At 39.7% G+C, this 27,837-nt stretch overlaps 1 protein-coding gene and 1 long non-coding RNA gene across 8 annotated transcripts in view; one reads left to right on the top strand and one right to left on the bottom strand.

Annotated features, from left to right (window-relative positions):
- LOC138989177 (uncharacterized) overlaps positions 1-26,776 on the top strand; it is a 76,253-nt gene extending 49,477 nt beyond the window's left edge. For both annotated transcript variants that reach the window (XR_011465393.1, XR_011465394.1), the window contains exons 2-3: positions 13,114-13,261; positions 25,427-26,776. This is a non-coding gene — a long non-coding RNA (uncharacterized lncRNA). The remainder of the gene's footprint in view (positions 1-13,113; positions 13,262-25,426) is intronic.
- The window catches only part of ARFGEF3 (ARFGEF family member 3), a 178,387-nt gene continuing 150,862 nt past the window's right edge, over positions 313-27,837 (bottom strand). For 5 of the 6 annotated variants that reach the window (XM_070376749.1, XM_070376750.1, XM_070376751.1 and 2 more), the window contains 8 exons: positions 25,399-25,527; positions 23,265-23,441; positions 21,653-21,767; positions 20,800-20,902; positions 20,495-20,626; positions 17,824-17,945; positions 9,723-10,941; positions 313-7,959 (listed from right to left, as the gene is read on the bottom strand). In XM_070376749.1, the coding sequence (XP_070232850.1) occupies positions 7,768-7,959; positions 9,723-10,941; positions 17,824-17,945; positions 20,495-20,626; positions 20,800-20,902; positions 21,653-21,767; positions 23,265-23,441; positions 25,399-25,527 (2,189 nt within the window). In that variant the 3' untranslated portion in view covers positions 313-7,767. The remainder of the gene's footprint in view (positions 7,960-9,722; positions 10,942-17,823; positions 17,946-20,494; positions 20,627-20,799; positions 20,903-21,652; positions 21,768-23,264; positions 23,442-25,398; positions 25,528-27,837) is intronic. The other variant, XM_070376752.1, reaches the window with a different exon arrangement.

Raw genomic sequence — 27,837 nt, 5'->3', positions numbered from 1 at the left:
TACATAGACAGTATTATATATTATATAGCTACATACTCTATTATATATAATATAGTATTGTATATAATATATAATACTATGTTATATACATTTTTTTCTTCAGCTGTATTTTCTAGGTGTTCACCAAATTATCAACAGTGACCATCTCCAAATTATAGTTGGAAGGGAGAGTTTCTTCAGAGTAGTGAAACACCAAAGAAAGGAACCTAGTTCATTTAGCAGAATTCTGTAAACAGGATATTTACATAGATTATTTCAATATATTTATTCAGTGAAAAAAATGGTTTCACATACCAGATTTTTTAATGCATCTGAATCTTTATTCTACAACACAAGCAACATAAATACAATATCTTTTAAAATATTTTCTCTTTAGAATTTTCATTTTCACCTCAGATAAAATGTACACAAAATACACTTGCAAGCTTGCTTACAGGAACCTGTTTAACAACAGACAGATTATATCAAATCAAATAGTTATATCAACATATAAAGGACAGTAGTTTTCATTTTTTAAAAAATAAATGTGACCAACCGACTGAATAAGAAGGCAAAACAAAAGCTGTACTTCCTTGACAAGTCCTTTGGGGTAAACAAAATGCTTCAAGGCTCCTGGTGCAGGGGATTGCAAAGATGAGTTTTGCATTCTATGGATAAAATGGTATACTGACTCAAATCATTATGGCTATACCAAGCTTCAGTAATTTATAATTTTCAAAGAAAACAAGTCTAGTCTTTGGCATAATACAAGAAAGGATAAAAGGACCCTTACCATCCATTGGCTTTACACTTAAGACTGGGAAATGGTAGTAGGGGAACCGATTGTAACATAATTTATCTAAGTCTATTCCTCTTAGAACAGCAGGAAAATCATCTCTTGGCACAATTAGGGCAAGAAACTTACTGTTGGCTCTCCCCTCCCACTAAAAACAAATCAAGAAACAAAACCAGACAAAGCAAGCCTTTCCCTCTGGGCACTTGCTCCTGCCCCGATCATGCCATACCTTGGGATTCTACCACATGGTTTCAGTTCAAGTGAAACCCCAAATACCAAAAGCATTAGCCTTTGTCCAATTTTACCTATTTTGTGGGAAACCAATTTTTATTAGAGCAAACTACTTCCAACAAAAATCAGATGAAAGACGTCAGAGGGAGGGACAGAGTTGCCTGCACTTAACCATGAGGCAGCCACGGTGGCCACTGGCGGCTGGTGGAGTCAGGGCCATGCACTTCCAATGTGAACAGACAATATACTTCACATGTTAGTTCAAAAGACTGGCATTTAGATTCCTCCCTCCCCTTTTTGGCACCAGTTGGTAAGACAAAATTTATTTCTAGAGATTAACTTTTAAAATTTAATTCAATATCAGTTATTATTAAAAGAACTAAATGCACACATAATTTCCAAAAATTATCATGGGAAATGCAACTGCAATAGGAAAGCTTCAATTATTTCCATCTGCCGAGGCAAAAACTTCAGTCCTCGATATCACTGACATTGATATGCTTTCTCATCTAATTCTAGTAAATATAGTCCTTATTTTCCACTTATATAACAGTTTAAATAATGTCAGGATACTTAGAGAAGTCTTTAAAGAAACTTACTGAACTAATAAAAATTATGTGTAATTAATATGTTTATAAAAGGGAGATTATTTTAAGGTACTTAATTTTTTTCTCTTATATTTTTTTAATAGAAAAAGAATTTGCAAAGTGAATTAAGTGAATAAAGAGTTAGGAGATAAACTAAGGCCCCATTTATATGTAACATGATTAAGATTTCACTGTACTCCCAAAACATACCGATGCACTTTGATGTTTTTCTCATCATTTGGAAGATGAGATAATAGATATGGTCTCGATTGGGTAGATATGTGCACAAATATAACATATTTACCGTAAAGTCCTTAAAACAGGCACATATGCTGCTCAGAAAGGAGTTGGTTCAGTATGCAAGTTCCCATGAAGCCATTTGGTAGACTCTTTACAGATACACTGGAAATTAAAATATTAATTTACACCAGACAGTTAAGTGAAAAATGAAGGCACATCCAGTAGTATGATACCATCTTGATGTGCTGATATTCTGGTGACAGATGAGGGATATAAAACTACTGGCAAGGGAGCAACTACTCAAACATTTCTAGAGCCAGGAGCCAAGGTTATGATGGAATCAGCATGGAAACATCTCATCAAAACTGTGTGGACAGAAGAAATTAAAACACTACATACTTTAAAATCACCTTCAGTACAAGTCAAAAAGTCAACATGATACAAAAGGTTGTCCATAGAGTTAATGTTTCTAAATACAAAGACGAGAAACTCACACTGATCTCACTGTTCCATAGAACGTATACATTCATTGTCTTCTAGCTTGTAAAAATCAATTGTTGGCATGATAAACCTGGAAACTGGGAAGATCGAACAGGAATGCTGTAGAGAATCCAAGTTGTCTGCCCAAGGGGAAGTTCAGTTTTTCTCTAGTGCTTGATAAGTTAGGCTGATCTTAAAGGGAGTAGTTAGAAACTTTGTCCGAGCATTGGTTCTGAAAGTGTGGTCCCCAGATCAGCAGCACTGGCCTCAACTGGAAACTGTTAGAAAATCAATGCAAAATGCAAATCCGTAGGCCTACTGAATTGGATACTCTGGGCATGGGCCCAGGAATGTGTGTCTTAACCCTCCAGGTGATTCTGACGTGTGCTGAAGTTTGACAACTACTGTTGTAAAGTCATAAGATACTAGACAACCACTGCTTGAACCTTTAGGATAGGAATTAACAGTACAAGTAACTCCTGGTGGTTGAAATGGCTGGAGGGACCAGAGGTGGATGAATTCAGCAGAAGCTGACTGCAGTTTTATCAGTACGATGGCCAGCTAGTCTCTCCTTTCTGGACCCCGGCCCCACGCAACCCCCACTTTGCATTATTATACAAAGATAGAGGGGAAAGATTTTGTATGGTGCGAGTGGTGTGTTCTTCAGTTAATTAGTGCCCCTCTTTACAAGGAAATTAGGCCTTGTTCTCAAGTAAGTTTTCTCTTACATTATCCCAGGGGATGATTTTTTTTTTGGTCTATCTTCCCTGAAGTAATCATTGTATTTTGGAAATCTAAATGGTGTTTTAATCAAAAATCTTGATTAAGTTGTTACTTCCACATCAAACACATATATTACAATATAGCCAGAGGAAAGGGATCTCACAGAAAGACAGAGACGAAGTTTTCTAGATTGCTCTACTCGTGAACAAGGAGAACACATTTTTTTTTGGATGAGGCATAATTATAAATGAGTTCTTTATCCAGTTTCATACATCTTACCATATAATAAGCTCATATATCCAATTAAAAAGTGCTTAAAAATAGTCGTTTGCTTTTTAAGGCCACACTAAATCTCCCTAAATGGTACCCAAGCAGATGTAAATTCTGTCATCCACTTAATGCAATATGTTGGATTTTCCTTTTGCCTGTTTCCTTATCTACAAAGCAAGTAGACTATTTAGGTGTTACAGTGTATGTTACTATGGATAGTGGCCTGATGCCCGCAGTACTTGAATCTTTAAGCTATCCTGTCTGACTAGCTGTTTCCTCTTCAGAGAACGCGTATTTTGAAAAATGGTCATTTTTTTTGTGCATATTCCCAAAGTTTGATGATGACCTACCATTTAGTCCCACTTACTTCCTAGGGAAGCAGAGAGGCACTGTTGGCTACAGGGCACTTTATTCTGAGTGATTAAATGGTAATTGAAAAAGGTCAACAGATCCTTTCATTCCAGACACCGACCATCATGTTTTTCTGTATAACATCTGGCCACGGACAATATTATTTTCCAATATTTCCACCTAATTTGGTGAGTTTTTAAAATTTCCACTGAGGATCTGCTTTAAATGTTTAGATTTGGTTTCTTTATATTATATATGACCTTATTATGCCTAAGCACTATCTTATTCTTTTTAAAATTCTATATGAAAAATCTCTATAACACTGTAGATAGGGACATCAATGAACTATCTTCAGCTTATTTTAACTGTTTAATTTCCTGAAACACTGAAGTGTTTGCGCACTTAGACATGGTGTTGCAGAGAGGCCTTGGCCTTTGAATTCAGAAATGTCTCTTTAGCAACCAACTTTACCCTTTGAGTTATCTTGGACAAGTTTTCTGAACCTCTCTGGGTCTGCATCCTCATCTGAAAAAAGGAGGACTACAATACTTGTTTCACAGTGTTCTTGTGGGAGTTAAATATGGTATCTAGGTTAAGGTCCACAGTCTCAGAAGCACTCAGTGATATCTCCCCACCCCCTGCTGTTTGTAACCTCTTGCTACTAGTATCAACTCCAAACAAAGGTCTTCATTTGCTTAGTTTCATGGGACTGAAGACATGAACACATTTTTCTTTCTGAGAAAACTTTCCTACGTGAGCAATACTGTGATGTATTTGGAGAAGTCAAAAGTGTCTATTAACATAATTGTATTACCTTCTTATAGTTAAGGCTGTGTGACTTTCTCAGCTGACTTTGTATAAGCCCTCTCCTTAGAACAATAAGAACAGCAAAGCCTAGTGATCATTGTACCAAGAAGTTTCAATTTAAAGGTACTATGGAATTATGTTAACATTTTGGCATGTTGGATTTAGTCTGAGCTGATAGATGTTAGTATCTGCGCTGGTCAGTCAAATAGCCTCAAAGTGGTAAACAGGTGTCCTAGTTTTGTATTGATGGAGAAGGCAGAAAAATAATCATAAGGGGAGAGATGACAAGAGGGTGTAAAGAGGCAGCCTAAGCATCTGTAAAAGCTGATCAGAAGATGCACGAGGTAGGAGAGATGCCGTGAGCAATTTTTATTGGCCCTCCCTCAAATCTCCCGTGGCAAGGAGTAATCTGTTGTAGACTGTGGTGTAACTGGCTGGGCTGTTCAGTCAGGAATTCTTCTGCACTTGAGTTTTACAGGTGTTTCTTCAAGTTGGAAAAGATGAACACTTTATGAAAATATTAGAAAAAGAATAAATCTCAACCATAGGGTAACACATTTTTGGCAGTAAATACAGGCAATTAAAAGCAAGGTGCAAAATCTTATTCTGCTTAGATCTGAAAATATATGGTACTAGCTGTTGAAACTACAAAGACTTGTCTTGACCTTGGTCTCTCAGAGACCATGGGAGGGGATGAAAGAGATGGGAAAAGGCAGAAACACCAGGAAGAATGATGGACTGACGGGGCACTCTGGGAAGAGACCACTCAACTAAGGGGTTTTTAATTATCTCTTTTTCCCTGTGAAGATTTGACTGACTTCACTGTGACCTGAAGTACTATTCTTTGGAGATTATTTGCATCAAGCAATGTCCTTTTTGAAAACTGCTGATACCTCTGAAAAGTATTATTGTGGCTTAGCTAACTTTCCAGCTGAAATCTGACATGGATATGGTGCACAGTGCATGCTGGGAATGGAGATGGGCTGAAGACCCCTGTAGGCCTAGGGGTGGTCTAGAGAAAAGACGATGCGAGGGGACTGAAACCCTCTGACAAAATTGTAGGTAGAGAACAGATGTACATTCTCTCATCTTTTATTCTTGGGACCTGTAATTAAGCTGGTACTAGAGCAGAGTTTGAATACAGTGTGGGGTAAACTTGTTTTCATAACTGCACCATGGATCCCGTCATAGAGAATAAATTCTGATTTCCAAGCAGTTAACAACTTCTAGAACATGACATTCATAAATGGAGACTGGCTTCCTTAGAACTTTTGTACTTTATAAAAAGTGCTAGGTATAAATGTTTTGTAATTAATTTGCTAATACTCTGCTTTGCTGAAGCTCCTCTCTCACTTCCGTAGCTTGTGGAATACTCACAGGTTCACGGGGAAATGAGCCTTAGCTAAGCTACAAAAAGAAAGAGAACAACCATGTGTATGGCTTTCGTTAAAAAAAAAAAGTACCCAACTTTGAATTCCACTTAAAAAATATACAAAGTCAAAAGTACAGCACACAACTCACTGCTATCCCAAAACTCATTGCCTGTTAAGATCAAATTGTTCATCTGTCTCTAAACCTGCATTATTGTCTAATGAGCAAAAACTGAAGGCAAGGAGTGTTTTGTGGAACTGGACACATGTCTTCTGAATTCTGTGGTGATCTCTAGATGGCGTAGTGAATGATAAGGTTTTTACGTTAGAATGCCTAAATAAATCAGGGAGCCCTGTCTTTCTCTTAACCTTGTATAGAGTTCTACATTCCCATGGAAGACAAAATTTAAAAATACTAACACTGAATAAAGCTGTCGGTTTTAAATCCTTACTTCCATACTGAAGAGTTGATGCTTTAGGGATAAGATGTTCAATTTTCAGTAATTATTAGGAGTTGGGAAAATTACGACATATATCTTAGCAACTAACTCTTTAGAATGTGTATGAGTGGGCTTGACTGAGGAATTGCAATCACTTTTATAATTTAATATTAAATACACTGTAAATAATAAGACAAAGATTCCAAACTGTTTAGTGTTAATGAGGAAAAAAAATATCCGCTTAAAACAATGGCCTGAATAAAAAGGCCTCAAACAGATGGCCAATCTATTTGCCAGAGAGGAGAAATATTTTAAATTGAAAAATGTTTGTTATTTCCTAAATTTCATTCTATGACCTTTTCTCCTGTAGTTTTATGTTATTTTGAGACTACAGCATATATGAACGACACTATTCATATGATTGTTGTCTAATACTTTCAGATTTTAAATGGTTTCATCATCTTTTTTCCCACCCCTTCCAACTGTCTTCCTACCCCTATACTTCCTGCCCCCTTCCCTGAGAAGTCAGCTCACTGGACGGCAAATTCTCGAGTTCCTTTTTTCCAAACATGTTGATATAAACTGAGTTGTTTTGTTTTCTTAAAAACCAAATGTTATACCTTATATTTGGATTATTGTGGAGCATAGAAATGTCTGTGCAACAAGGAGCTAAGGCACCATTTTTGCTTTCCCTTTTCATTTCTTGCCTTGGGAGCAAAAGCAAAGACTAGTGGGACTGTCAGGGTGGCCAGTCAAGACATTTGGCGCTGTATCAGCCAATACCACTGGGTACTGTGCATCAAAGGTTTCCATGCCACAGGCTTAAAACCCTGCCAGGAAAGAACTTTCCTCCTTTAGAAGCAGGGACATGAAGGCACAACAGTACCTTACATGAAGTTGGCAAATACCAACCAGAAAATCTTGACAACCTAGGAACAATTTTGAAATATTCTGGAGTATTTTACAGAGGAAGTGAATCTTCCCTTTCTTCATTAGGACACCCAAGAATACATTTTTCTAACTGTTTCTTCCCTGCCGAACTCATAATCATAATATATATCTTTTTCCAATTAATCCTGTCTGTTATGAGATGTCTGCGTGTACATCAGCTTGACTTACCACCAGATATTTCTTTAGCTATTGCATTTTTTAAAATAACGAATCAGTGGATCAATGTAGTGTTTTCATAGGAGTGGTCCTTAAAAGTGACCCATTTGGGGATAACAGTACAGGCAAATGCATTGGGAAGTAAGATTTAGAAATGAGTCAAGGAATGTAGACTCTTCAGCAACGCGCTGCCAAATTAGAGTATCACTTGTGTCATCCACACATAACCGTAGTTTCCAGAATAGCCCCAGTGCTGATTAGTTAGGGACGGACGGGGTGTTCTCTGAGACACTGGGGCTGGTGGTGAGGAAAATGCTATCAGTTGGATTGGCAGACATACTCTAAACCCTCCTAGCATTTTTCCTCGGGCCTGGAAGGTGGGTCTTCTACATAATGATGTCATAGACACGGCCCACTCTGCCGAGCCATTCTCTCACAGCCTGGCGAACTCTGATGTCAGTCACGTGACAGGTGAGCTGGCTGATACACGGAAACACTGCTGGCTGGAGGGCTGTGAAGGTCTGGTCTGGGAGGATCTGAATCTGATTGAGGACTGTTAGCACCATGTTGGTCCATGCCTAAGAGAAATGAATTAAGAGAATGAGCAGTTTTCTCCAGTGGTTTCATTTGTACACTTGAGTCTGGCTAATCTGCAAATGAGTTTTCTCAGGCTTCCGGCTTCAGTAAGTTAGTCTTTACTTTAATTTAATGTGCTTATAATTAAATGTCAGCTTAAGTTCATATATATAAAGGGTAGCAGAGACTCCTCTAACATTAGGAATATCTTATTTTCAATTTTTACAAAGTACAAAATTCTTATTCTTCAGATGTTTAAAAAATCTCTTGGCTTCTCATAATAAGAGTTTCATAGGCCATAAAACACTTAATCAATAGCCTCTAGAACACCTAGAAAACTTGGAAGAAGTCTTCCCTGGTAGCTCAGATGGTAAAGAGATGGCAATGCAGGAGACCCAGGTTTGACCCCTGCATCAGGAAGATTCCCTGGAGAAGGGAATGGCAACCCACTCCAGTATTCTGGCCAGGAGAATTCCATGGACAGAGGAGACTGGTGGGCTACAGTCCATGGGGTCGCAAAGAGTCAGACATGACTAAGTGACTAACACTTTCACTTTTTGCCTTAATTTAGGATAACTTCTAAAATTATGGGGCTTCCCCAATGGTTCAGCAGATAAAGAATCCTCCTACAATGCAGGAGACACAGGAGATGCGGGTTCAATTCCTGGGTTGGGAAGGTCCCTTGGAAAAAGAAATGGCACCCCACTCTAGCATTCTTGCCTATGGACAGAGAAGCCTGGCGGACTACAGACCAAAAGGTCACAGAGTCAAACATGATTAAGCATGCGGGCATAGCATAGCATCTAAAGTTATAAGCAAATCTCCAACACATGAAAAAGCAACTATCATTTATTTGTCAAAAAGGTCATCTGTTAAAGAATAACCTTACATCTCAATCTGGATACTTTCTCAAATTTTGTCTAAGACAATTTTTGTGGATTCTGAATTAAGAAGTTTTAAGTTCTATGTCCAAGATACATCAGTGCAAAAAAGTAGCTTGCAAGATACATACTAATTTCAAATTTATGTTCATTATAAGAAAACACTCCTGTATAGGCTTACAGAGTCCTGCCCAATTGCTCCTAACTTACTGTGCCTGCAACAGAAATCTACAATTTAAGATAAACATCCAGATTATTTCTAAAGGGTCCTGGATGAATCTAGATTCCTCTATTTCTTTTCCCATCTCCTCTTTTCTTAAATTGAACAAAATGGTGCCATTATTCTTTACTTCTCAAGCTCATTTTTGGGATGTACCATAGAATTACAATTATTAAATATATAAAGGAATAGGAACACTCTGAAGAATGAGAATTTTGTGCTCAGAATGGGCTAGAACAACGATTCACTGGAATAACCACATAATGTGTACTTTCCCTTTTCCGTTTACGTAAGTTTTCCCAACTAGAGAATTGCTTCAGTGCTAACTTCAAAGGGGAAACTCAGGACTGGATGCCAGTTAAAGTCCATTCATTTTCTAAGCTTTGGAGTCATCTTATTTACACAGCGGGGGGTGGGGGGGGAGGAGGGGTCCTAATTCCGGATATTCTGGACAGTATCTGTTATAATCCATAAAAAGAATTTCTGAAATTATCTGAGAGTAAGATTTCAGTTTCACAAGGATATACTGATGGATCCTATATCTTGGAGGCTCGGGACGTGTCTGAGTGCTCCCAGAGCGGGGACAGGTGGATCCCTTGTACCTAGCCACCCTCCTGCATAGCCAGGCGCAGCCCTTTGCATCCTCCGGTGAGCGGGGACCCACCTGGATCTGGGCTTCTGCGTCCCTCGCGGAGACACTCCGGGAGCTGCCGGTGGAGCCGGAGCGGGGCCTCTTCTCCTGGCGCAGCAGCTCAGGGCCGGCACTGAAAGAGTGCCGCATCTGTCCCTGGTCCATCAGGTGCTGGGGTCGCTGGAGCAGTGGGGAGCCTTGGCCCCTGGCGCCCAGCACCTCTCCCTTCTTCTCCACCTTGATCTCTTTGGGGAAGACAGGCAGGTTGTGCTGCTGTTTCCTCCTCTTGTACTCGGTCATCAGCTTTGAGATGGTCTTGTCGGCTGCCATGGTATAGATTTTGTTGCCCGCGTTCTCCCACCACTCCTTCTTGCGGCTGGGATCCTTCTTCTCCACCTTGGGGCTCGGGGGCAGCAGCAGCAGCTCCCCACTGGTCCCCCTCAGGCTCAGAGGCTCGCCCGCATGATCCCGGGTCTGACTGCGGTCATCCTCGGAAGGCGTGTCTTTCCCTGAGAAGCCCCCGGTGGACGGGGTGGAGGACTCCGACTGGAAGGAGGGAAGGATGAAGAAAGGGTCACTCTTGAAGATTGGGGCCTCCTCCATACTGTTTTCCAGGTCCAGGTGCATCTGGATGTAGTTGTTACACAGCTCCATGCACAGCTTGTGAAGCCTCTTGACCAGCCACACCCAGTCCGCGTTGCTGACGGGCTGGACGCTGAGCGAGGGCATCCGAGCCCTCCACTGCCTCTTTTCTTTGCCTCTCGGGGGGCTCACCTGGGCAGTCTCCTCAAAAATGTCTTCATCTTCTGATGAACACTGCTGGGACGAATCTGTGCTCCTCTCATCGTCCTCAAAAAGGACCTTCTTCACTTGGTCAGCAGTGATGGTTTCTTGGTTGCTAAGAACAGCACAGACCAGTGCGTGGAAATAAATGTTGAAACTCATGGCAGACTGGCGGTAGAGGTTGGCAGCGCCCCCTATGCCAGACACTTTCTTCAGCAGGCACTTCAGCCCTGGGCTGGTGTCAAACTCTCTGGCCGTCCTGTAGGAGTCCAGCAGGAGGTCAAAGATGACGGCCAGGTTCTGCATGGAGATGTATCTGAGGAAGCCAGCCAGCTTGGTTTCTGGCCCTTGGATCTTCTCCTCCCCAGGAGAGGGGCCTTTGACAAACTCTTCTAATAAGATATCATATAAGTTCTGGAGTAATACTTGATGGGATAGTAAACTCACCACAATTTCCCTGAAAGAAACACTTCAAATGAAAGAAAAAAAAAAAAGTATTGGTTAACAGCCTGCTGCCTTATATGAGTTACCTTAAAGCAAAACCAGAATGACTAGACAAAATGACAAACTACTTGTATTTTAATGCCTTTCTTCAAAAAGGACAAATTTTTTGGATGACATTACAGGATGACAAATCATAAATAATGGAATTCCTGACCAAAAAAATTCTAGGAGCTATAGAATTAATGTTATGATACTGAGTTAACAGTTGTCAACAAGCCTTGGGAAATAGAGCGATTTTATAAAAACTTTTTAACATAGGCACAATTACAGTATATAACCTGTTTTCTTTTGTAGTTATGAGTAGTAAACAAATCAAGAAAACAACAGTTTCTGTTGAGTTATATTAATTTTAGGCTTCCCAGGTGGCACCAGTGGTAAAGAATCTGCCTGCCAATTCAGGAGATGCAAGAGACGTGGGTTTGATCCCTGGGTCCAGAAGAACCCCTGAAGGAGAAAATGGTAACCCATTCCAGTATTCTTGGCTGGAGAATTCCACAGACAGGTGGGCTACAGTCCATGGGGTCGCAGAGTTGGACATGACTGAGCAACTAAGGGCAACAAAACACTAATTGGCCTTTAGCCTACCCTTTGGCATTTTTCCTTAAACCCAAGGCTTTTATTATTTTTAAAGTATTGGCTGAGGAATTTTTAATAGAAAAATTATAATTAACATTATGCTTGGACCTTTGAGTTCATTTCTTTTCCTCAGTTTCACTTTTCCTTGCCTTTCTATGAATGAAGTCTTTATTTCACTAAGATAGGCTTAAGAGCTTACAACCTCTATTATGCTACTTATCTAGGGAATTCCAAGAAATAGCTAATTGCAAGATTCCACAGTATTTTTTTCTCCAAAAGCATGATTTTATTTTGTTCAGGGATAGCCTCTCAAAGTACAAAGTCAGGACATGATAGTGTGTTGTACAGCTCCTGTGTTGGGTGAATATATATTTACAGTTTTTAGATCATCAATCTGCTGATCATTATGTAGCATCCTTATTTGTCTCTTGTCATAGTCCTTAAAGTATTTTGTTTGATATGAATATTGCTACTCCAGCTTTCTTTTGACTTCCATCTGCGTGGAATACCTTACTCTATTCTCTCACTTTCAGTCTGTATGTGTCCCTAGATCTGAAATGGGTCTCTTGTAGACAGCATGTGTACAAGCCTTGTTTTTGTATCCATTCAACCAGACTATGTCTTTTGGTTGGAACATTTAAGGTATATGTATGTTCTGAGGCTTCCCAGTGGCTCAGTGGTAAAGAATCCTCCTGTGATGCAGGAGACATGGGTTTGATCCCTGGGTTGGAGAGATCCTCTGGAGGAGGGCATGGCAACCCATTCCAGTATTCTTGCCTGGAGAATCCTATGGACAGAGGAGCCTGGCAGGCTACAGTCCATTGGGTCACACAGAGTCGGACACGACTGAAGCGACTTAGCACTCACCATGTGTATGTTTTTAGTGCCATTTCATTAATTGTTTTGGATTTGTTTTTATAGGTCTTTTTTCTTCCTTTCCTCTTTTGTCCTCTCGTGATTTGATCATTCAATTTAGTATTGTGTTTGGATTCCTTTTACTTTTTTGTGTGTGTATCCACTGTAGATTTTTGGTTTGCAGTTATCATGAGGTTTTGATACTGTAACAGTCTATACATAAATAGGATTGTTTTAAATTGCTGTTTTTTTAATGTTAATTTATTTACTTCCATACTGGGTCTTTCTTGCTTTGTGCAGGCCTTCTCTAGTTTCAGTGATCTACAGCTACTCTCTAGTCTCAGTGCATGGGCTTCTCACTGAGGTGGCTTCTCTTGTTGCAGAGCACAGGATCTAGGTGCACAGGCTTAGTTGTGGAACATGAGTCCAGTATCTCCGAGGCATGTGGAATCTTCCCACACCAGGGATCGAACCTGTGTCCCCTGCACTGGCAGGCGGATTCATCAGGGAAGTCCCTGCTGGTGTTTTAATTCTGAATGCATTTCCAGGTATCTTGCATTTGTGCTCTCCTGTTCTCATGACTGCTAACTTCGATACCATATTTGTGTGTGGATGATTTCCTACCTTTATTGCATGTTTGCCTTTACCATTGAGCTTTTCCTTTCATAATTTTCTTATTTCTAGTTGTGGCCTTTTCTGCCTACAGAAGTTCCTTCAGCATTTGTTGCTAAGCTGGAGTCTTCCTCGAGGGCTCACACCAACAAGTACTCCCCCAGAATGACTGCCACAAGTGTTCACACTGAGCCACACCTGCCCCTCGACTGCCTTCACAGGAGACGCTCCAATACTTGCAGGTAAGTGTGGCTTGATCTCATAAGAGAATGAGGTCATTGCTTTTTTCCTCTGGTTGCTATCCACTTGAGGCCCTCTGAGAGTGTACCCTCTGAGAGTGGAGTTTCTGTTTTCCTTAGTCTGGTGGAACTCCTGCAATCAAATCCCACTTGTTTTCAAGGCCACAATCTCTGGGGCCTCATTAGCTCATCTTCCTGTTGCCAGACCCCCAAGCTGGGGGGCCTGATGTGGGGCTCAGAACTTTTACTCCTGTGGGAGAACTTCTGTGGTATAACTGTTTTCCATTCCAGTTTGTGGGTCGCCCACCTGGTGTGTATGGGATTTGATTTTATCACGATTGTGCCCCTCCTACTGTCTTCCTGTGGCTTATTTGTCTTTGGACACAGGGTATCTTTCTTGGCAGGCTGTGTTTTTTTTGGTCCATGGTTATTCAGCAGTTAGTTGTGATTTGGGTTTCTGGAAGAAGAGGTGAGCTCACGTCCTTCTGCTCTGCCATCTTCAAACTCAAAGTTCTAGAATCGTATTGAAGTTGGTTTGTAGGCACCAAACCAGTTTTCCAGGACCAAAAATGTTCATGCTTTAGATGCGTATGTATAAAAGTTTTATTTCTTCCAGTGTGTGATAGAAGAGATCCAAACATTGAAAAGGTTTAACTTTAGAGGTATTATAGGGCTAACATTTTCAAAGAAAGAAATTGATAATTTTCAGCATTCTAAAGCAAACCTAGAAGAGAAAGCATTCACTCAGAACAGGCTAATTCCTTCCTTGCATCCTTTTCTGTCAGCAATGACGTGGAACTCTGTGGGCCTTGGATGTGCACTTGGGGGAAGTGGGAGAAAGTGATACTCTCTAGACATCGGACCAGATCTCCTGGTTGAAAAGCAGACGCAACTCACCAGTCATGAAAATTTCCTAATCAGTGTAAAGACCTGATAAAGCGACATTACAAGTGAATGCTCAAATACTTGGTGATTCAGCCCCTTTTGTTTGGTTGGATTCCTGTACTAAGAAAATATTTGAATTCATCAGTGTGGCTTTGGGTTTATGGTTTCTCATTCTTTTCATTGCTCTTAGAATTTCATGAAAATAGCTTAGATCATGTTGCAAACTAATTCTCATAACTGGATAAAGACAAAATTATAACTCATTCATACTATAAATCTGTTCATATTTTTTGCTTTATTCTTTTTACAGTTTTATTGGAGTACAATTGATTTACAGTGTTGTGTTGGTTTCAGGTGTATAGCCAAGTGCATCAGTTATACATATCTAAAAAGCGGATTTAAGTATTCTTTTTCCACATAGGTCATTAGAGTATTGAGTAGACTTGTGCTATACAGGAGTGTGTATATGTTAATACCAATCTCCCCATGTATACCTCCCCCGTAACCATAAGTTTGCTTTCTACATCTGTGACTCTTCCTGTTTTGTAAATAAGTTCATTTGTGCCATTTTTTTAGACCATGAATTTAAAAATTACTTTTATAACTAGCAGGAAAAATATTTTAACTAGCAAAGAAGAAAAAAAAAAACCCTCCCATGCATTTTTGAAAGGCTGACTTTGCCCTTTGCATAGTGGTATTTCAGAGACAACACTGTACTTTCAGCAAAAATGGAATAAGTTCAAAGAACTCACATAACCCCTTCTAACAAATCACTTAAGCAACTTTTTTTGTGGCAAAATGTATATAACCTAAAGTTACTATTTTAACTATTTTTAAAAGTTCAATTCATGGGCATTAAGTACAGACACAATGTTGGGTAATCATCACCACTATCTATTTCTACATCATTTTTCATCATCCCAAACAAACTCTGAACCAATTAAAAAATAATTCCCCAATCCCTCTCAATGTCCCTGCCACAGAAGTAACTTTTGGGGTGTTATCAGGAGACCTGAACATGTACTCTTCTGAAGCAGCAGCTGTGAAAGCCACCAGTTTGGTCTACTGCTTCAGGTCTGCAACTATAGGACCCTAAGAAGGGAAATCCTGTCACTTATCTGGCCTCCCCACTGCCCCATAAATCTTCAAGGGACAAGGCAGTGCCTTATTCATCTTCTTGTTTCAGGGCAAGTATATGGTGAGAGAGACACTCAAACAAAATAAGAAAAACCAGGTTAGTGCTGAGTGTAGGCACCCAGAGGAAATAGTCTCCAGGAGCAATGGCTCTCACACCTCAGCCCCTTTCCACTGGCAGCCTGGACTCCTGAAGTAAGACGCATACCCAGGGAGTGTGTGTGTGTGTGTGACTTCTGAAGGTATAAGCAGCCTAGCTCAGGAAATATTGCCTATTACCTGAGAAATGCAAAGCCCTTTACCAGCAAATGCCTAAAGAGAGAGTTGATCAAAGCCCTGTCAAAGCATCCTGTCAACCAAGGTATTTCCTTTGATGCTTTGAGAGATAAATTTCTAACTGAACATGTTAAAAAGGACAGAGAATCCCCCTTAGGTTTAAGCCACATAATGCAGCAATAAGAAAGCCATGGGGAAGAAGCAGTAATACTGAAGAGATCAAACTTTCAGAAAAGTACTGAAACAGTGAAATAACTCTTTATAGATCTGCAACTCTTCTTCATCATCTATGCTGACAGGAGACAAGACAGATCTGGAGCAAACAAAAATCAACAGGTAATTTTTATCCAGCACACCCTTTATGAGGGGAACCTTGAAGTGGAGAAACTTACACCTTCCCTTCCTGCTTCTGATGCAAGGTGTACAGGCAAGCCAGCCTCCAGACAGGGTAATTTGGAGTGAACTGCTTAACAAGTGGCTGACTTAAAACATGCTAATATCAGTAGCAGAGATAAACAGATTCACAGTTAAAAGTACATCATAAAGCTCAAATTAAGATTATGGGGCTTATTTAAATGTCATGGGGTTGTCAATGTCAAAATGACTTAAAAATGAAACCCAAATTTCTCTTAAATGCTACAATCTGGTTTTAGTTATCTATTTTTTTTCCTCCCATGGGTGATTTCGATTTGGACCTCTTAGGAGGCACCTAACCATCAGATACACAAACTTTTCTTACATCTAACTCATTGTTTACTACCTTCTATGCTAAGAATTGCCCCTGTGAGTGAGTCCAGTCCAACAATGCAAAGCATTCAAAGAATTTTAGAGAATGTTTTTAGGCATAGTGGTCTCTACTAAAGAATTTAATACACTTTTCCTGTTTTGCTGAAACTTCATTGAGGGGGTAATTGTCTATTAAATCTTAACCTGTTAAAGCCTTTAAACCAATAACACAGCAATACTAGGTGATCCTGTTTTTTTCTATGTTTTATTTGTAATGTGAATTCAGCTTATTCCTTTTTCTCCTTTTACTTCAAAAATTATTTTAGCAGGAATAATTGGCTGAAGGGACTAGAAATATAAATAAAGAACTAAAATTTAAAAGTAGATCAAAGCCTAAAGATGTGGAAAGGAGTGTACAGCCATTGGTACATAGAACAGTGACCTGCAGTGGAGGGAAGCAGGTAGGATCGGGAGGAGCACATGGGATATTGGTAAAGTTCAGTGGCAGGTTCATTAGTTATCTCATTTTTATTCATGGTCTATAACTTATGAACCTTCCACATAGTCTTTTGTATGTACCATACATGCTTGACTAAAAAATCAGTACCTAGAAATTTTACCCAAATTAGGTGTATTAATCAAACTGGTATATTAACTGCTGTAACTTTTGAAAAAATTGCACTCTTTCCCTTAAATGGGAAAGGACACAGGTACTGCACTTGGCCAGACCTGGATTTGTCCGCTGCTCCGCAGTCTCCCTGAATGTTTCCTCATGCACAGGTGGATTAGTGTGTCAGAAGTTTAAAAATGGAAACTTTCAGTCATTGGCTTCATTCTAAACTCTAGGAACAATCATTTTTAGGCAATATGACGGTATTTAAAAAGGCAAGTTTCTTGTGGCACACACAAATCTTTCTCTATCCTAACAACTGTACTGCTCATGAGAAATATCTCACTGAAATAGTATGGATCAGGCCTCAAATTACTTTTTAAAAAACGATTATTAAAAAAAAAAGCCACAAAAAGCAGGAAGAAAAAAAGGATTATAATATGTACGATGCTATAGATACATTGAGTTGTATCCTCCCCAAAAGTCCTAACGTCACAGAATATGTACTCGGAAAAAGGATCTTTAAAGAAGCAATTAGGTTAAACTGAGGGCATTAGTATGGACCCTAATCAAATGACTGGTGTCCTTATAGGAAGAGGAAATCTGGACATAGACACAGAGGGGAGACCACGGGAAGGCACAGGGAGCAGGCATTCATCTCGAAGTCAAGGAGGAAGGCCTCCAAAGAGACCAGAACTGTGAGAAATTAAATTTCTATTGTTTAAGCCACCCAGTACTTTGTTATGGCAGTCCTAGCAAGCTAAGACATGTGAAATGTGGGAAATTAACAGTTTTGTATGAAAACCTTTGCTAAGTGATTCCCCAGTTGTTTTCAGCATTCTCGGCTGAAGACTGAATTACAATGAACAAGAGCTGGGAATAAATGAACTTTCCTGTTGGTATGTGCTCTCCCTGTTGAAGTTTAGCTGCTTACCTTTTCTTGGTATGTCCATTTGGCTTCTCATCAGGAGGCAGTTCAATAATGAGCTGACAGGACTGAGCATGATCGAAGTTGTTTGGAGTCTTTGGTGAGCACTGGGTATCCAACATAAATACCTGCACAGGTAGAGAAAGGTACAGTTCAGAGTGCCACCATCCTTGACCTGCCTCTACCAGGGATCAGCTGGATGGATGTTCCTCGGCCAGAGGCGTCCTCTTTCTCCTCATTTTCTCACCTCTAAAATGAGGTCAGTGATGGTTTCCTACTTGGTATGTTTGTTGAATTAAATGAATTAATAAGTGTATTAACACATGCAGAGCACTAGAAGAGTAAATATTCCATAAATGTTAGCTGCTGGCACTAATAGTAATAACACTACTGCTTCTACCACATGACAAGTCATTACATTCCAAACAGCAAGGACTGACATTTAATATTAAGAGTAAATAAAAAGGGGCTATGTTTGCAAGAGATCTTCTCTGGTTTAGAGGTCTGTTTGGTACATCTATCCTATGCAGGAATGGGAAATTAATTGGGACCTCTCCTTTCAGGACAGTGATGTGGCCATGTTACTCTATTAGACACTGGGAGAAGTGACTTAGAAAATAGTAACCACTGCTTGGATTCTGATCTAAATGATTTCATTTGATGTTATTTAATCCACTTTCATGACTTACCTTTGAAAATGAGTGTTTTTAAAGAACTTTCTTTTTCCAAATTTTGGTGGTGGTGGTTTAGTCACTAAGTCGTGTCCGACTCTTTGCGACCCCATGGACTGTAGCCAGCCAGGCTCCTCTGTCCATGGGATTTTCCAGGCAAGAATACTGAAGTGGGTTGCCATTTCCTTCTCCAGGGGATCTTCTGGACCCAGGAATCGAACCCAGGTCTCCTGCATTGCAGGCAGATTCTTTACCAACTGAGCTATGAGGGAAGCCCCAAATTTCGTTAAATTATCATAACTGAATATTGGGTACTCCTGCCTGGAAAATCTCATGGATGGAGGAGCCTGGAGGGCTGCAGTCCATGGGGTCGCTAAGAGTCGGACACGACTGAGCGACTTCACTTTCACGCATTGGAGAAGGAAATGGCAACCCACTCCAGTGTTCTTGTCTGGAGAATCCCAGGGTCGGGGGAGCCTGGTGGGCTGCCGTCTATGGGGTCACACAGAGTCGGACATGACGAAGTGACTTAGCAGCAGAAGAGTGAATATGGGAGGAAGGTTTATGACAGAAGAAGAAAGACATATTAGGAAATGAAAGATTCATTAGCTGTTCTTCTCCATTAATAATCTATTTCAGAACAGGATTCCATTTTCTCGCTATGTGGTAGGATGTGGTTGAAAAGACCATCGGACGCACAAGGAAAAATTCTGCATCTAGCCAGATGGGATAGTTCCCTACTTGGAGAAACCACCCCTCTGGAGGCCCACACTCTTGCCTTCCCTTATGGTTCCTGGTCAGACTTACTGCTGAGGGGAGGGATGTGCTCAGCAGATGAAAGCGGAGCTGAAGGTGGGAGGTTCTTGTCCCACGTGCTGAGCTGAGGAGCAGACTTGACAAGAGACTTCTCCACTGACAATGTGAACGTGACTGAGTTCTTTACATTGATTGATACTCAGGGCATCCTGGGTTATCAGTGTGCTGAGGGGAGATTCTCTTAAGAAGTTAAATAGATTTTGTAGAGAAAGGGAACTTTTGAAGATAAACCCCAACTCACTTCATTTTCCTAGTGCATACGCATTTATAAAAACCGCTTAATATTTTAAACACTTGTATATGTAAATTATCTTCTGCATAGGAAAACACAATTCAAATATGTCTGTTGCTAATTCATGATAGAATTTAGCCAATCAATAGTGGTTTGGAATTTAGTCGACTTTTGTTCCTTTTGTTCTTCCTCTATTATGAACAGACATGAATTAAGGTACACTATTGATGAAAGCCCCATGCAGGGTTTCTTAGAGGCAGATTGACAGGTCACTTAAGTTTTTGAGTGCGTATCTGTGGTCCACGATAAAGCTAAGGCCTTCTGTGATTCACTGACCCAACAAACATTTAATAAGTGCCTTCTATCTGCCCTGTTCCAGGACTGCCAAGAAAAATATACAGAATATGTTCTCTGCTCCTGGCTTGGCTTACAACCAATATTTATGAATTCTGCCATGTGTTAGGAAGAAAAAGTCACTGGTACATGGTGATTCCTGCATGGACAAATACATTTTAATTTTACTGAGCTGTTAACATTCAACTCAAATTTATTAAGCAACAGCAAATTTATTAAGCTCTATGCTCCTTATGGGAGATACAGGAAAAAACAAGTTTGCCATCCTAACTTAAGCACTCATAGTAGAGGATTAACAACAATATTGCAGTAAATATTTATAAGCAGGGCAAGCAAATTATATATGGAGTGCAGAGTCCAGGTGGAAAAGGACCCCATGTGATCAGGACGCTGGAGGATGTAACAAGCTAGAGATGGTGAGAGGACCTTAATGCTGGTGATTGGGTTCAAGTTGTTTCTAGTAAAGATCAGCACTGGTCAGAGCCGGGAGGTTTATGTCCCCAAGGGAAAGAAAGGCAGTTTGGTGATGCACAGCCTTTGAGAAGGACCTCCAACAGCATCTCAAGCTTCCTGAGCCCCTGAGATCAAAAGCCCCCGCCCTTACCTGCTGAGCCATGGCTCGGATGCGCCAGTACTCGGCCTCGGCACTTGGGGAGGAGGACGGGGCGGCCACCCTCACCTGGCAGCCTTCGCCGCTGAAGCTCTCGGTGCCACTGTGGAAGCAGCCCAGCAGGTCCTAGGGAGCAACACAGTGGTTGTTTGCTGGGTGCGCACAGCTCCAGGCCCGGTCATGGATCTGACACTGCCATAGAGTCTGGGACAAAGTACTGACATGGCTACTTCGTTCTCACCGAGTGAGACCGCCTGCTAGGAGGCAGGCGCCCTACTCTCGCCTCTTGAGTGGCTCACCTTCACCGGCTTGAGCGTGGCCGAGAAGGCGTCCTGCAGGGCACAGCAGGCCAGCCTCCACATCTCCTCCGTGAACACGGGGCCCGCTGTCACGAGGACGTACCTGCCAGGAGGGACAAGTCTTGCATTCAGACGTTTTAATGTCACAAAAGGTAGGCCCTTCCCAGCGAGTGCCTAGATTTAGTCTAGTTTCCCTAAGACTTGCTATTTTTTATCTTTGGGTTTTGGGCTCCCACTATTTCCTAACCCACTGGATATAAAAATGGGCCCCCATTACAAACAGGCCAATGTTTAAACTTTAGGTTCTCATGCAAGACTATATATATATATTCTATACAAATTTTCCCATTCTAGCCCCGTTTTCCACTGCTCCTCTACACACAGCGAAACAAAACCCCCTTGTCACTTGTAATTCTTATCTCTATGTAATTGTTCATGCTATTCCTCTGCTTACAAAGTCACCACCTATCAGAAGCTTGCCCACCTTGGGAGCGCTGACCAAGTATCATTACCAAAGCTCCTGCCAACCGCCCTGCTCCCCAGGCTTCTTGTCCTTCAATTCCCTTTCTAGTTCCCCCTCACCGTTATCACTCTCCCCATGACTCTGCCTGTTCTGTGCTTTAGAACACGTTATATGCTCCCGAAGGGTAGGTATCTTGGTCACGTCACTTTCTGGGCAGTAGAGCACCCTGTTTAATGACTTCCACAATATATATTTGCCAATTGAATGAAATGAAGAATTAGTAGCATAGTCATTTTTAATTTATAAAAAGTAGATTGCTACCACAAAAGAATTTAATTTTCCTGGACTTCATAATAAAAACTGTAGAGAGTCAGGAAACCTTTTTCTCACCTAATACAGGAGCAGCCTACTCGGGAGATGGTTTCCATGGGCTTGGCTACACATGCTACCAGTAGTTCAAAGAGGTCCTTCAGCATGGTGTTGATCATGCTCTCATACCTGATGTCTACAGGGAAATCAAAGTGAGACTGCATTCAACGGTACTGCAAAGGAATGGGCTGAATGGCGAAAGAGGGAAGGCTGAGTGTGAAAACATGCAGAAATATAAAGAAAATAGAACAATGAGAAAAATGGCCATTACAACACAAATTTTCTTGGATTTTTATCTAATCTTGGCTTGTTCCATCCATTTCTGGATATATCAAGATGAAATGCATGAGGCTGACTTTTCAAAGTATATAATTCATCTGCTTAAGCAGAATAGAACATATACTATTATACAGATTGAATACTAACTAGTAAAATATGTTAATTCTTAAAGGGAAAGATAAAACAAATATTCCTTACTGCTGCTAGTTGAATTATTAATATATTTAATTAAATACTCTTAGTAAACAAAACATCTTGTATTAACTACCACTTCTTGAACCTTTTCAGTTTGGCTTCAGTCTGCATACTGTCCCCAGACTAAAGAAAATAAGACCTTCCAAAATCACATTCTGTTTTCCACAAAGTCTTTGCAATGCAACACAACCAATTCTCGGTAGAATCTGCAAGGATCCTGAGCTGGGCAAAGCCCTGACCTGGACAGAAACACTACCCCTAGGAATGTGGTTGTGGCTACATGTGTTTCTCTTCTTTTTCAGTCCGTGTGTTTTGTGCTTAGTAGAGACCCCATTTCTTATCTTTGCTTTCTGACTCTCCTTTGGGGTCAAGTCCTCATGAGTTTCTCTAATCTCACCTCTTCCTTTATACTTCTGTACAACACCTTTCCCCTATAACCTCTAGGGCGAGCAGCAAGATTTCTCCTGTTTCCACGGCAAGAATCATGAACAAGAATCCATATTTCACAAATATTACTCCATTGGTACAACAGCTGACAGATTTCTCCTGCCTCTAGCTCCCTCTCCATCTGCTGACGTCGACATATCATCTACCCCACACTTCCAAATCTTTTCCAAAGTGCCACAGACATTAAGACCTCTCTCTTCACCCCTTACCTGTTAAGTAACTTCCTGCCCATAATTTGAGCCTTTCCTAAAACCACTCCCCAGATGCAACAGGATAATGGGATACATCCTTCCCTTACCCCCAGGCTATACAGATATTTCAATTTCTTACATATCAATACTTGAACTTGCCTTCCCTCTCCTAATGCATAGATATCCTAGACCTTATTAGGTGTTTTATCTTTTGCGTGCGTGCTAAGTTGTGTCCAACTCTTTGTGACCCCACGGACTATAAACTGCTCAGCTCCTCTGACCGAGGAGGACAGGCAAGAATACTGAAGTGGATTGCCATGCCTTCCTCCAGGGGATCTTCCTGATCCAGGGTTTGAACCTGTGTTTCATGTTTCCTGCATAAGGCTGGCAATGACCATGTAATTCTATCTTAATAATTTCCAGGACTAAAATCACACACTGGTCTTTACTAGGCACTTTTAGACAACGATGCTGTCTACTAAACGACGACTCAGTATGAGCTGCTCTGGTACCACAGATACCTGAGTGGATAAAGCTCTGAATGTGCTCCACCACCAGCTCACAGGACAGACCAATGGCATGCTTGAAGTTAGCCGAGGCAATGTCCCAGTAAGAATGGTCTTTATGGCTACGGCGAAGCCAAAGAGACATCACAGGAAGGAGAAGGTGAACAACTGCATAGATGCCAAACCCTGGTCCTGAAAAAGCAAAGCCAGTGTCAGAACTGTGACCTTAGCACCTCTCCTGCAATTAAAGGGAAGCTCTCTGCCATCTCATGGCCCTGCTATCTCTTTTGAAGGAGCTCTCCATTGTCTGAGAAGGATCAGGGAATTTACCACTGACTGGGGAATATATGGTCTTTGGTGACATTTTTCTTGTTTCTGTATGATTTTAATTACACAAGAAATACACAAATATACTCACTACAAATTCAAATAATGCTGATGAAGGTAAAGCATCACTTGATCAATTCCTTAGTCCCCAGACATAAACATACAATACACACATGCATAGGGTTTGTACCCTTTAAACTGTAAGTACATATATTTATATGAAAAGAGGAATATAGTTTTATTACTTTTTATAAATGGGATATTGTAAACCTTGGTCTGTATTATTATTTTGCCCTTAACAGTATGTGTTAGAGATCACTCTTTGTCAGCAAATTTAGATATTCCTCATTTTTATTACTACATTCTGTTCCAAATTACTCAAACTGTATGTACATTAGTTTACTTATCCATTCCCTTACTAATGGACATTTAAGAGGTTTCTATATTTTGCTTTATGAACAATGCAGTAAGAATCTTTGTGGAAATGTTGATAGATTTTTAAAATTCTGATTACAAAAGCAAGGTATGCTTTTTATCATAAATACAGAAAACATGAGAATACAAAGGAAGAAAATATTTTGATGTGTTTCCTTCTAGTACTTTTCGAATGTACATATGTTTGGGTATCTGTATTTATAAATGCTTCACATAAAGTTGAGATTGTGCTACACACTATATATATATTTTAATATAGTGCCTTATAAATATTCATGTCATTAAATACTATTCACAAATATTCAATTTAATGCTTATAGAATATTACATGCTTTTACCATAATATACTTAACCCATTTATGTTGTTCATAATTATTTTGGTATTCAAGATGCTTGAGCAATTTTCATTATGTATAGATTTTTATCTTCATTACTATCAATTTCCTTTAATAGATTTCTAGAAGTAGAATTATTGGGCTACTTCACCCACACTTAGAAGAAAATGGCACTGACCAATAAAATAGATTTCAAATAATGGCATATAATTCATTCTATAAAATATCTGCTTATTCTTAGATAGAAAATCTTTAACTTTTTAATGCATAGGAGTAGTGATAATGGTTTTCCTAAAAATAATTCTGATATAAACTTTGTTATGGACCTTAAAATAGTATCAATTATCAAGTTATCATCAATTTATGTTGAATACAAAGCTCCTCTTATCACTATGGAATTAAACTGGTGGTTTCATTTGTGGTTCTATCAGTGAAAACTAAAATTTCTATAAAAGATTTCTTTGATCTTGGGAAAATTTGGCTGATTCAATGTGCATGCTAAGCCCTAACTAACTCATTACAAGAAAGAAATTCCCAAGGGCCACTTTCCCCCTGTATTATCAGGGTAATCACTAGATGTCTTTCCCTAAATCTAATCATCAATTCCCCTTATACAATTAAGATATTGCTCTCTATATTATATATACATTTGAGTGGCTGGTTCATATCAGTGGTAGATCTGGTGAGCCTACTGATGCCCTGGGGCTAAGAGCATGTGTGACCTAGCCAAAGAGGAAGGCTGGAACCATGGAACAGAGAAAGCCAGCTGGCTTAAGAGGACACTGATACCAGAGCTTTGGCCTGAATACTGTGGGGTTCAACACATTCAACTAACTGGCCACCACCCATTATTTAGAAATGACCTGGTGGGAAACCCATAAATAGTACAAGGACATGTCTTAAGTCACTGAGTCGCAGCCATTAAAAATATATGTATTGAGCATCTGTTATGCTGCCTAGTGTTACAGCAGTGAAACAGACACAGAAATACCTTGCTGGAAAGAGCTGTACGTATAAAAATGCCCTGAAAAGACAGACATAAAAATACTTACCAGGTGTTTTGGTAACCTCTCTCAACAGCTCAAAGAGCAAATCCAGAGTTGGGGGTTGGTGCTGACGTGGACAGTTGGACACAGCTGCTGTGAGCTGCTCCAAGAGAATGATCCAGACTTCGATCAGACCTGGAAGCCAAAAGCAGACCTCTGTGAAATTCAGCCTAGCAACACATAATCATCACAAGATCACGGTGAACACTATATGTAAAAGGCTTCTGTAAACTGCCTAGCTATAGGGATGTAAGCTGTCACCCCGTAAGGCAGCCTTCAGTGCCTGTAAATATGGACAAATTGATTTCCTATTCTGACAAAGTCAAAGGGAAAGAAATACTGTTCACAGGAGCTGATGATAGAAATGATGCATCCTTTTAGTTCCATCACCTTAATCCTTTAAAAATTTATTATAGATATATGTATAAACAAAAAGTTGCCATTTTAATATGTGTGATTCAGTGGTATTACTGCAACCATCATTACCATTAATTTCCAAAGCTTTTTCACTACTTCAGTAACTGGTAACAATAACTCTGCATTTTCCCCTTCACTCCAGCCCCTGGCAACCTGTGTCTGGCTTATTTTACTAAGGATAATGTATTCAAGGTACACCCATGTTGTAGCATGCATTATAATCTCATTAATGAATTGTATCCCATTGTATGTACACACCACATTTTGTCGAGGTACAAAAGTATCTAGAATAGAATATACAAAACAGCTCATTCTACATTTTGTTTTAATACTTCTAATTGTTCAGCAAAAGAAAACTATGAGAAGATCCAGTTTTTAAATATTCCCACTAAAAAAAAAATACTTCCCTAATTTTGAATATTCCTGTTAATAGGAGGCAAAACCAAAGTCATGGACAATAAGTATAAAAAACTAGGTGATAAAAAATTCTCATGAGCCTCAAAATGTAAGCAGGGTGGACAGACTAATTAATAGGTTATGCAGAGGACAGAAAAACATGTCAAACATCACTATAAGGGGTGCAACCAATAAAATCCAAGAGGAAAACTCTACAGGACAAAAACCTCACTCCTTCAACAAATAAACTTGAAGAGGAAGATCTATAGATTGACAAGGATTTAAGAGATGGAGCAGACAAGCATGTAATGTAGAGCTCACGTGAATTATGAAAATTAACTGATATACTTTAGAAAACTGGCAAATTGGTTGGGTGATGGGTATATGAAGGTTCCTTATACCATCCTGTCTAGTTTTACATGTGTTTGAAATTTCCATAGGAAAATGGAAAAGCAGTTATTTGCCTTCAGAAACAGGAATACTATCAAAACATATCAATGATAAGGAGTAATTTTTAACACCAACTTAAAGCTTTTATTCTTTTCTCTGATGTTTTACATATATAACTTTAAAGCCCTTAATGAATTTATACTGTTGGAAATCTTAGATTGGTGCTTGGCTGAACTTGATCTGTTTTCTTGGGTGGGCGGCCTAGAATAAAAAAAAGATTAGCAATTTGCAAAAATGGGAAGGGAATGCTCACTGTTACTTGTACAAATGGTTTACAACTGTTTTAAAGACTGTATTATAGACAAGCAACTTAAGCTTTTAATTTTCTGGGTTGGAGTTTTAAGATGCTAAGTAAAAATTCTTACCTAATCATTTAAGTGAAAGCTCTATCAGGCAGCACCTAGCCACTATCCAACATCTACTTGTTTTCTATATTAGATATTTATTCGTTCCTATAATTTTCCTAACAACTAGTCTGAAATTGTAAGGTTTCACTGTTAATGATCCCTATGCAAAACTGGAAAATTTCTAGACATCCCCAAAAATGAATTTGCATCTGAAAAATAGAAGAATTAAAAACAGAAAGTAAATTAAAAAATCTTTTTCTCCCAAAAGTCCTTTTACAAGGGTTTGAAACACCTATGCCCAGATATTAGATCCCTAGAAGGATATCATTTCCATTTTTAGGTCTAGAAACAGGACGGAGTAATCTGTATTAGAAGATAGTAAAAGTGAACAAGAGTGAACCAATCTGAAAATTATCCAGTTACTAGTTTGAACTGGAATTCACAGGAAATTACACAGGAACTAATTTGAAACATTCTTTAAACTTATTATTTTAATGAGTCTTCAGCTTCACCCAGTCACAAACTGATTCTTTCTTCTGTAATGGCTTAATTTCCCCAGTCTCTAACCAAATAGTCCTATAGGAAGTAATTATATAATGACTGTGTTTCCTAGAAGGAATTAAAGACAATTATCAGTCATTTTAAGTATCAATGCACCAAATGCAACCATAACCCAATTTGCTAAATTCAAGAGAATTTGGAGTTAGAAATTTTATTTAGTGGAATCTGCAAATCTACACTGGTTTCAGACGGAGTTAGCCATCTAAAAGGGGGGCTTCCGTAATGGCTCAGACAGTAAAGAATCTGCCTGCAATGAAGGAGACCTGGGTTCGAT

Source organism: Bos mutus, chromosome 9, assembly GCF_027580195.1.
Source record: "Bos mutus isolate GX-2022 chromosome 9, NWIPB_WYAK_1.1, whole genome shotgun sequence".
In the NCBI taxonomy this organism is placed as follows: Eukaryota; Metazoa; Chordata; class Mammalia; order Artiodactyla; family Bovidae; genus Bos; species Bos mutus.
Note: the sequence above shows the minus strand (reverse complement) of the source record. Positions and strands in the feature narration are given on the sequence as shown.